Below are 11,682 nucleotides of genomic sequence, written 5' to 3' on the forward strand. Positions count from 1 at the left end.
CGTTTGGGCACAAAAAATCCGGCCCGAATCTTGGCCCGTCCCAGTCTGAAAAGTGAGCTGTATTTTTTTGGTATCAACCCGGCCCGTCCAATGATCACCTATAGGATATGGTCATATGGAGAGGTCCAAACAAATCATGCAACTTTTGTTGTCCCTAATGAAGTCGTTTATGACTAGCAAAGTGCAGGAGTACACAACAATAAAGACAATTGTCATACATTATGTATCACCCTTCCTGAATTTGCTTAGTCTTCTTCCTATTACTATCATTTGATCTGCAACACGAATCTTTGATAGCTTTCATGTAGTTAAAGAAAGGATGTTGATAACATAAACAATAATTCTCTCAAGCATGACTTTTTGGGAAAGTCATAACTTGAGCCTACTAAGAAGCACTGAGGCCCCGTTCTTTAGAGCTGCTTTGCTCTGCTTTGCTCTGCTGAAATTTGCTCTGCTCTGCTCTGCTCTGCTCTGCCCTGCTCTGCTTAAAATTAATACTTAATATTGAATTATTATAATAATAATGTATATTTAATAAAAATAATAATAAATAATTAATACTTAATGATAATAATAATTAATATTTAATAATAATAAATAAATAAATAATATTTATTAATAATAATTAATATTTATTAATAATAATACTTCCTCCGTTTTCTTTTACTTGCAACACAGCCTTGTGGCACGTGTTTTGAGCTCTGGTTTATGTAATGTAAATGGACAAATTTTTCATTATAATTTTTACAAATGATACTTAACTCTATTCTAATTTTCGTGTAAAAATTATATTGATAAAATCGCTCGTTTACCCTCGCTAATCATCTCCTAAAACTGCGTGCTTAAAAGGTGTGTTGCAAGTAAAAGAAAACGAAGGAAGTATATAATTAATATTTAATAATAATAATATAATTAATATTTAATAATAATAATAATTAATATTTAATAATAATATAATTAATATTTAATAATAATATAATTAATATTTAATAATAATATAATTAATATTTAATAATAATAATATTAATAATAATATAATTAATATTTAATAATATTAATATTATTAATAATAATTAATTTTTAATAATAAAATTTAATGATTATAATAATAGTAATAATAGTAGTAGTAGTAGTTGTAGTAGTAGTAGTAATAATAATAATAATAATAATAATAATAATAATAATAATAATAATATTTAATAACAATAATAAAGCATTACAGTTATTATTATAGTATTAGTAGTAGTAGTAATAATAATAATAATAATAGTAATAATAACAATATTAGTAATAATAATAATAATAATAATAATGATAATAAAAATAATAATAATAATAATGAAATCTGCTCTGCTCTGCTCGGCTCTGCTTTGCTCTGCTTCAATCTGCTCTGCTCTGCTCTGCTCTGCTTTGCTGAAATTTGCTCTGCTCTGCTCTGCTCTGCTGAAATCTGCTCTGCCCAAAAGCTCAAAAGAACAGGGCCTGAGTTAGCTATAGTAATACTGTTAGAATAGACAAAGTATCTCTTGAGGTCCACATCTTTAATCTTGCATTATCATAATTTTTCACAGCTATAATATCACATATTCACATTATATTGTTTTGTTGGAGTTTTTTGTGCATTGATTGGACCATCAAGATTTTTAAATGGCAAATGAAAATATGACTTCCTTTCTTTCGTTAGGATAAATATTATCCATCCTTTATAAACCAAACAAAAGAAGCAAGTAAAAATCTATATCAGTATCAATCAATATTATTATCTATACTAGTATATTAAAAGGTGTTTCTAAAAACGTCTCTATGCCATGTAGACCCCCTCACTACGCCACGTCACTAACTCAATTCCTTATTATGCCACGTCACTCGCACTATAAACAGTACTCCATGTTGTCTCAACTATATTGGAAAAATATATTTGGATGAGAAGGTTCGAACACTAGCCCCCCTTGGAAGAGACATTATTGTTTAACCATCTAGGCTAATAACAATTTATGCATTAATGTTGCACACTAAAGAATAGTATACTATAAAAGTAATAAAAATACATACTACATATATACTATTAAATGTTCTTAAAAATTAGCAGTTGCACAACTATAAAAGTAGTATCATGGGGCAACGGTCAGGCTACTCATTAGTATAAAATTAAATACAAGTAAATTAATGGTCGGATGTGTATACAATAAGCTCCAAAAATGCAAATGGGTGAGGGACATGTTAGAAGACGTGCATTTGTTCTAATGCAAAAGAAACATGGAAAATTTGTCTAGAAGGGACATGTATGTTCACTATTTTTTTAGAAGGACCTTATATGTTTAAAGTGGTCTAAAAGGACCTTATAAGTATATTTTGTTGTTTGGGGGGACTTTAAAGTCGAAATCCGGCAATAATTAACTTTTTTCTCCGACGTTGACCTCTCACGTGACCTTAAAAAATAACCACGTTTTCTTTTTTTCCACGATTTCCCTCCAATTCCTCCTCTCTCTTCTAATCCCCAAATGACACAAATCAAAATAAGAGAATTTAAGGGAAATCGTGGGAAAAAAAAAGAAAAAGAAAAAGAAAAGGAGGTCATTTTTTAAGGTCATATGAGAGGTCAATGTCGGAGAAAACAACCAAATATTGTCGGATTCCGACCTCAAGGTCCCCTTAAATAACAAAACAAACTTATAAGGCCCTCTTAGACCACTTTAAACATATAAGATCTTTTCAGACAGAATAGTGAACATATATATCCATTCCAGACAAATTTTCCAATAAACAACTATATATGAGCGTACTAAATTTTAATTGAACAAATTATGAGGTTAACATTTAATAAAATGGGAGAAGTAAAGGTATCAAATAACATTTGAAAGGAGATAATAATAAACCAAATTTTATTCATATTTTTTTTTGTAGAATTTGAGGTTCAAACGCATAGAAACAAAGCATGATAATGCTTTACATTTTATGGTTTATTTTCAGTATCAGGCAGAGCATGGAGAGACTTGATGAGACCATCCAACTTTTCCTTGGATAGCTCTTCAATCCTTTTCTCACCCTGTGAAATCAAATGGTGTAAGTTACTCATCTTTGCCTCTTGATTTTCTTTTTGCATCTCATCTAAAAATTTCTTCACTGCTCTTCGTCCTAATTCAATCATCATAGCCCTTTCAGAGTCAATTTTTGGACTAGACATGGTTGAAATTAATTAGACAAAGTGTTTTGTAAGAAATTTGGGACGTGATGATTGTTTAAGCAATTTATGCAATTTATATATAGCTAAAGATTTAGAGGCTGGCAAACCAAATAATGGTAGTAACATAAAACATGTGAAGGAAATCATGATCTTGCTACCAAAATTTCAAGATCTGTTAGCTAATTAGATGACGTGTAAGATAGTATTGTGTATAGGGTTCACCTCTTGTCAAGCTAGAATAATTTCATATCAGAGGATCGATTTAACAAAAAAGCTAAGTTGTTTTGTGTTAGAGGACCAAGCCCATTCAACCAAATTTTGCAATGGGTATGAGGAGGCCCATGCTAATTGTTAGAGGACTAACTCAACAAATGGGTATTAGGATCAATTCAACCAAAAATATTAAAGAATCATCTTAACCAAAGTACAAACCTAATTATTGAGACCTAACAATATGTTTTATATTCTATCACAACACTCACATGAGAGCATATTGGGATTGAAGTAGGGATATGACATGGGCCACTCATACATACCGCGAAATATTCCACGTGAAAGTGGGGGTGAATATGACTTAAACTCGCGACATTTGTGTCACATTGGCTCTAATAACATGTTAAATGATCATATCAAGGGTTGAGGCCCATGAATATGATTTATACTATATCAAAAAGTGTAAGCTGATGAAGACCAGTTTATATACTCTTTCATATTACAATAATCATTTTTGATTAGTGGGTATTCTTCCTTTTTTTTTTTTTTTTTGGGGGGGGGGGGGGGGGGGGGGCTTGATTGGACTCCATTTTGTATTCTCCAAAAGACATAACATAAATATTTTCCTATTTTCTTCTTTTATTTATTTATTTTTTTAATTATTTCTTGAATTCTCATATTGTAATATTTCTGATATCATTTTTGTGGTTAGTATCCATAATAATCAACGTTGGAGTTAAGGTGTGTTTTATTCACCCGATTTTTACTGATCTGAACTTATTTGAACTTATTTGAACATATCTAAATTTACCTGAACTTATTAGACCTTATTAAAACTTATTTAGTTGTAATTTATATTTGGGTAACCTTTATCAAAACTTATTAAACTTGAATTGAACCTATCTGAACTTAACTGGATTTATCATAACTTATTACACCTGAAATAAGTGAAAATAAGGTGAACATAACAGACCCTTAATTAGGTAGGGTGTTCTATTAGAAATTTAAAATGGGTTAATTATTCTAAGTATTAGAGTAATTTATAGCTAAAAGCTTAGTCTTTCTAGATTTTTTTAAGAACTAAGAGTTTAAATGTGTTATTGAAAACACAATACTTTGGGACATCTATACTATCTATTAAAAGACGTTCCTTTTAAAGGAAAGGAATGGTGCCACGTGACACTATTCAACGTATATGACTCCATGTTACAATGCCACGTCACTATTCAAAGTACATTCGATACGTAAATTTGCAACTTCATTTAACAAAATAAATAAATTATGGTTTGATCTAGATTCGAACCCAACCTCCAACAAATAAAGATTACACACTTATCATCTCATCTAACTTTTATTAGTGTTTTAAATTTCATATAATTAACATTATATATTCTTTTCAAATTAGAGGTTATTTAATTTATTTATTCTTAACAAGATTAGAAAACAAATCCATATAAGGTAAAAAAAAAAAACCATATAAGGTTTTAAAAAAAAAACGTAACATCCAAGGCAACTTCCGAATCACACACTAGCTATACAAACAGTTGAACATAATTATCAAATTAAAGAAGTACAAAGTACGAACTAGCAATGCGGGGCATCGCCCAAGAGACACACTAGTTATTATTAAAACTCAAGGCAAGGAGTATCATATCGACACGTGTCACTTTCTTTTTCTTATTTAGCCACATAACCAATTACATATACATGTTAAATATGTGTATAATAAATTAATTGTATAATTAAATCAATTTTCATCACCTAAATAAAGTTTTGTAACCGGTTATATTTATTTTGGGCTCAATTAGAAAGAAGAATAATTACAATAATTACAATGTTTTTAAATTACTTTGACCTATTTAATTTGTAACCCATATGTATTCAATAAATTCATCCTTATAAATCAGACCAAGGAAATGATACACTAAATTGTCAAACCTCTTGGAGTCTTGGAGAAACATTTTACTAGGTAAGATAGTGTAAGGTGAGTATTTGTTTACTATATCTTATTTGGCATGTAATAGATACATTTTGCATGCTTGGATTGTATTTTAGGTGTATAATAAATCACCCCAAATTAATTATGGCTTATATATGTTTTATGCTATTATTTGTCAATGATTGTGTATTATGTATGACTTCCTATATTTCAATATGAGATTCCATTAGTTGATTTGCTTTTTAGTCAAGTTGATATAAAAATATTCACTCAAACCTCTTGAGGTAAGTATAAAATTCTTCATGATTCACTACTTATGCTAGGTAGTTAAATATTGATTTGATGGTTCATTTGTGCCTCCAATAATTTAGAATGGTATTACATGTTTTTTTTTTTTTTTTTTTTTTTGAAAAAAAGGATATAATGCATGTTAATTAGTTTACATGTAATTGAATATGAAGAATTGCTATATAGGTATAACACCATTTAAAGTAAGATTAATGTTTTATAAGACCAATAAATTGACGCAAATAAGAAAGCATCATTACCAGAAAAAATAAAAAAGCTTCATAGGATTTATTTATAGAAAGTTTTCCTATCAATGTTTAAATATTTTTTAAATGTAAAAAAGTATAATACCAACATAAATCTATATAAAATGATTAAAAAAAAACTATTTAAGTGATATCCACAATCTTCCATACCAAAAATTTAATAAAAAAAAAAAGAGGAAAAACAAACCCGGGGCATCGCCCTTAAAACTCCATGGCAAGGAGTATCATATTGTCATATGTGACTTTTTTTGAATTATTCCGCCACGTCATATTTGAAACAGCCACATAATCGGACTGCAATAATGTTTAGTTTTCATGGAAAACTCTTCATTGTTCTAACCTCCATATATTAATGTGTACCTTAATTGAAAAACTCTTCATATGTATAATTACCCTATTTAAACTTCCATTGGAATGTAACAAATAATTGCACAATAATGTAGTTTGTAAAAAATTAATTATTACTTTTTTTGTACATAAATTCATAAAATTGTAGTTATAGAGAAATATTTAGTAGTATATATTGACATCAAAATTATAAAGATTTGATTTATCATTTTTCTTTTACATATTAATGCAACATATTATTTTTATAGTTAAACCAACTTATACAAAGTTACAAACAAATATTTTTTTTTTAAAAAAAAACTACTTATAAGCTCTTAGTAACAAACAAGGTCAAAGTATAATTTGATTAAAGTAATAAATTTATAATGACTGGAAATGAAAGACAACATTAGTGGAAATGATTGCTACACATTATGTGTATCAAATGCTTTATCTATTTTCTTTTAAAGTTGTCATATCTATTAATCTAATCAGCAAAGATAGACAATTGCTAGCTAATCAGCAATCAACAAGGCAAATCGATAACTAATCAGCAATTAACAAAACCTTAACAAGAACAATTTTGTCTTATAATTTCCACTTTACCCGCCTTATTATTCAAAGAAAGACAACTGAAAACTGATTGGCGGAAAATCTCCTCGATATTCGAGATGACCAAGTCAAGCAAATGAACCTCCCTTTCTCTTCTCGATAAACCATCATACTATACTCCGTACATAAAAAATGAAACCAAAACCAGTCATTTTCATAACATTATAAAAATATCTGGACTCACAAAATTTCCTTGTTATTTAGGTTTTGATATTGAAAGGTCACTACTCACTTAGTAGTACCCACTCTATTCTTTATAATCATCGTTTCCACATTTTTTTTTTATTCCTTTCTTCTTTTGTTGTTCCCTCTTTTCTCTTTCCTCTGCGCTTCCTCTAAGGTCATTTTACTATTTCCTTTTTTTTTTTTGTTTAAATTCTGTTTGTTCAATTATTTGTTTTGATGATTATGATTTTGACGAATTTTGATCATGTTTGCTTTAATTTGTTTGTATTTGTTGATTTAAACCTGTTTATGTATTTTAGAATCGTCTTTTGATTTTGATATTGTTTGATCGTTAATTATGCCTGATCCTCTTTTTATGGACAATTTCATGTTGTTTTGGTTTTTGATTTATTATTATTATTTACATATGTTTACTTCTGAGTTTGTACTTAATTTAGTTGATAATTTTGGTTCAAACAGTGTGATTGTAAAAAATATTGTCATTTTAGGATTTTAAGCTAGCTACTTCTTTCCGTTTCTAAAAGTTCTTCATGTTTTTGACTGTTTTTGCTAGACAATTACAATCAAAGCAAGAATTATTAGAGACGGAGGGAGTAATTAACAATCTTGATGTTGTTGGTCAACTTAATTTTCAATATCATGGAATTGGTTATATTGTGTGTGACTATATTTTGGTAAATTTGGAATTTGGCTTCTGATATGTACATTTAATTGAGTTGTACTCACTTTAGTTGGTAATTTTATTTTTATATAGGCTGACTTTTGAGTGTATTTTGGTTTAAATAGCAATATAGTATGATTGTAAAAGAAATATGTATTCAATTTAGCTAGCTAATTTCTCTCTCTATAAAAGTTCTTCATGTTTCGGTTATTTTTGCAAGACAATTACTGTCCTGGCTATATGATGAGTGATTATATTTTGGTAAAAATTGGCTCCTAATATGTACTTTTGATGTTGAATTATTGCTGTGACTATATGTTTAGAAACCCGTTGAAAATGAACAATATAATTGTGTAGTAACAAACACCATTTTTGAAGTGTAAAAGGTGTTCCCTGACTTTAGGGGATCAATTTTTATAAAAGTAAAATTTTGTGGTGAAATTGATGATTTATGGATTTGAAAGTTGTTAAAGAAATTTTTGGTTGTTGGTGTCTTTGAATTCTAAGTTAATGTTCTGTAACTGCAGGTTGACAGTTCCTAAGTCGTTATGGGTAAGGAGAAGATTCATATTAGCTTGGTGGTCATTGGCCATGTCGACTCTGGTAAGTCGACAACAACTGGTCATTTGATCTATAAGCTTGGTGGTATTGACAAGCGTGTGATTGAGAGATTCGAGAAAGAAGCTTCTGAGATGAACAAGAGGTCCTTTAAGTATGCCTGGGTGCTTGACAAGCTCAAGGCTGAGCGTGAGCGTGGTATTACTATTGATATTGCCTTGTGGAAGTTCGAGACTAATAAGTACTACTGCACTGTCATTGATGCCCCTGGACATCGTGACTTTATCAAGAACATGATTACTGGTACCTCCCAGGCTGACTGTGCTATCCTCATTATTGACTCCACCACTGGAGGTTTCGAGGCTGGTATCTCCAAGGATGGTCAGACCCGTGAGCACGCCCTTCTTGCCTTCACCCTTGGTGTCAGGCAAATGATTTGCTGCTGTAACAAGGTATATATGAATATTAATGATCATGTACTTTGGCATCTGAATTGGTTGATTCTGACTTTTGGTTTGTTTACTGTAACAGATGGATGCCACCACTCCCAAGTACTCAAAGGCTAGGTATGATGAAATTGTCAAGGAAGTCTCTTCATACCTCAAGAAGGTTGGTTACAACCCTGATAAAATTCCATTTGTTCCTATCTCTGGGTTCGAGGGTGACAATATGATTGAGAGGTCCACTAACCTGGACTGGTACAAGGGGCCAACTCTCCTCGAGGCTCTAGACTTGATCAATGAGCCAAAAAGACCCTCAGACAAGCCTCTCCGTCTCCCACTTCAGGATGTTTACAAGATTGGAGGTATTGGAACTGTGCCTGTAGGGCGTGTTGAGACTGGTGTCTTGAAGCCTAATATGGTTGTTACCTTTGGTCCTACTGGACTGACCACTGAGGTTAAATCTGTTGAAATGCACCATGAGTCTCTTCCAGAGGCTCTTCCTGGTGACAATGTTGGTTTCAACGTTAAGAACGTTTCCGTCAAGGATCTCAAGCGTGGTTATGTTGCTTCTGACTCCAAGAACGACCCTGCTAAAGGGGCAGCTAGCTTTACTGCACAGGTCATTATCATGAACCACCCTGGACAAATCGGAAATGGCTATGCTCCAGTGCTGGACTGCCATACCTCTCACATTGCTGTCAAGTTTTCTGAGCTTCTGACCAAGATTGACAGGCGATCTGGCAAGGAGCTCGAGAAAGAGCCTAAGTTCTTGAAGAATGGCGATGCTGGCATGGTTAAGATGATTCCCACCAAGCCCATGGTGGTGGAGACATTTGCAGATTACTCCCCACTCGGTCGTTTTGCTGTGAGGGACATGAGGCAGACTGTTGCTGTTGGTGTCATTAAGAGTGTTGAGAAGAAGGATCCAACTGGTGCCAAGGTCACCAAGGCTGCCCTCAAGAAGAAATGAACAATGTCTGCATTATTCGCGGTATATGATTTCTATAGAGACTTGATAGTCTCAGTTAGTAGTGTTTATGTGCTTTGCTTTGGTCGTTATTTTGTTGATTGTAGAATAGTCTCATCACCAACATCAAACACCTATTCACAGAATTGGGTGCTTGATCGTCGGTGGTAAGGTTTTGATCTGCAATGCTAGTCTTTTTTCATATTTATAAACTTTGTTTGCGAGGAAAACAATAGGATATCCTCTTACACAGGGGAATCCATAACGAATTTGAGTGTAAATGGAACTATGTTTCCAGCTATTATGATTACGATATATAATTATATATTGTCTTACATAGCAGAACAGAAATAGCTAGGGGCTAGAAAATGGCTCAATTGTGAAGTAACATCAGCTCTTCGTGTTAAAACCCTGAACGTTTAGACTCCGTATGACCCAAGGAGATGCAGACTGCAAACCGAAAGCCTTTATAACATAGTCTATTACTGATTTAGTTCTACTAAAGATGCGCAAATTGGTTTCAATTAATTCTCTTTAATTAACAAGAGTCGAAAACAAGATCACAACATAGATTCATAGCTATTAGTCAAGTACTCGTCAGTAAATACGGAGTACCAATTGGGCCTAAATTAGTAAGCAATTAATTGAAATGAATGGGTCATTCGGGTCGGGTATGGGTCGGGTCAAGTTCGGGTCAAAAAGTTATCGGGTCATGTTCGGGTCAAAAGGTTATCGGGTCATGTTCGGGTCGGGTCGGGTCATTCGGGTTTCGGGTTGATTTCGGGTCGACTGATAATCGGGTCGGGTCGGGTATCGGGTCAACACTTCGGGTCGAGTTTGGGTCGGGTCAAGTTTGGGTCGAGTCAGTTCGGGTCGGGTCAATTTTCGGGTCAGGTCAGTTCGGGTCGGGTCAATTTTCGGGTCCAATTTTTGGGTCAACTTCAGGTCGGGTCAACTTCGAGTCGGGTCAATGCATTGGGTTAAATTCAACTCAGTATATATATTTATTTATTTTTAGACGAAAAACTCACTACATTTATTAAGGCTACTTTTTTCATGAAATATAGTAATTGTTTGACTTTTATTGATTTTGTTATTTTTTTTTTTTATTTATTTTTTTTTTTTTTTATTTTTTTTTTTTTTGTGTTTAGATTGAGAATCAATTTCAGGATCTCCTGAAACTAAGAGGGATGCTCTAACAAATTAAGTTATACGACTTATACCTCATAATTAGGTTTTTCTTGTTCAAGTTTTTTCAAACAAAACTCATAATAAGGTTTTTCTTATTCAAGGTAATTTGATCTCAAATTCAAACTTGATAGGATTAGATTAAACTTTTTCTAGGCTACTTAATAGCTCAGTCTCCGACTCTCCGACTCTCCGGTTTAAATTACTTCATAGGATTTCTCATCAATATTAGTATATAATGAACTAATGAATTATGAACTATTGCAGTTATGTAACTATGCTTGTATCTATCTACCAGTCTACTATCCAATTAAAGAACTCAAGATCCTACATAACTATATTTTTTATTACATATAAAACACAAAATACGGTCAAAGAGAAGTGTGTGAATAAAGTCAAAACGGTCAACTAAAAAAACGGAGGTATTATTAATTAAGCGAAATATTCTCATATTCAGATGTAAGATTACGGACACACTTGTTGATCAATTAAAAATTTTCAAAATTTCAATTTTAACAAAGTTACAACTTAAAAGTGAAAATTCAAGAGGGAAACAAAATAAAACTTTTAACTTGGTTAAAATTGTGGGAAATTCTTCCCCCCAAATGGCTAAAACTCCAAAAGTATTTCATTATGAGGACAAGAGGTAAATTATGAGCGGGAATACTCCCTCCAAATTTCCATAAGTAAAAGGTAAAGTGACTAAATTCTAAAATACAGAAAAACAAAAATAAAAGTAAAAAAATAGGAAGATAAAAAAAATCCTTTAGCTTAAATAGATTTGGGTCAATTAATTCAATTTAATTGCGGTTTTTTTCTATTTCAATTTGCTAAGGTCAAGTCTTTAACT

At 31.7% G+C, this 11,682-nt stretch overlaps 1 protein-coding gene across 1 annotated transcript; it reads left to right on the forward strand.

Annotated features, from left to right (window-relative positions):
• Positions 1 to 7,023: 7,023 nt before the first annotated feature.
• Positions 7,024 to 9,979, forward strand: LOC145591554 (elongation factor 1-alpha-like). Its single transcript, XM_081648043.1, has 3 exons — positions 7,024 to 7,169; positions 8,204 to 8,686; positions 8,766 to 9,979. Exons 2-3 carry the CDS (start codon positions 8,225 to 8,227, stop codon positions 9,645 to 9,647), a joined length of 1,344 nt encoding a protein of 447 aa, XP_081504169.1. The 5' UTR covers positions 7,024 to 7,169; positions 8,204 to 8,224; the 3' UTR covers positions 9,648 to 9,979.
• The last annotated feature ends 1,703 nt before the right edge of the window (positions 9,980 to 11,682 follow it).

The sequence above is a fragment of the Chenopodium album genome, chromosome 18, assembly GCF_948465745.1.
Source record: "Chenopodium album chromosome 18, dcCheAlbu1.1, whole genome shotgun sequence".
Classification (NCBI taxonomy): domain Eukaryota; kingdom Viridiplantae; phylum Streptophyta; class Magnoliopsida; order Caryophyllales; family Amaranthaceae; genus Chenopodium; species Chenopodium album.

Bases quoted from the DNA above. Each gene is read 5' to 3' on its own strand.
- LOC145591554 (XM_081648043.1), top strand. From the start codon at position 8,225: ATGGGTAAGGAGAAGATTCATATTAGCTTGGTGGTCATTGGCCATGTC. The intron at 8,687-8,765 runs GTATATATGAAT...TTACTGTAACAG, and splicing joins TGATTTGCTGCTGTAACAAG to ATGGATGCCACCACTCCCAA.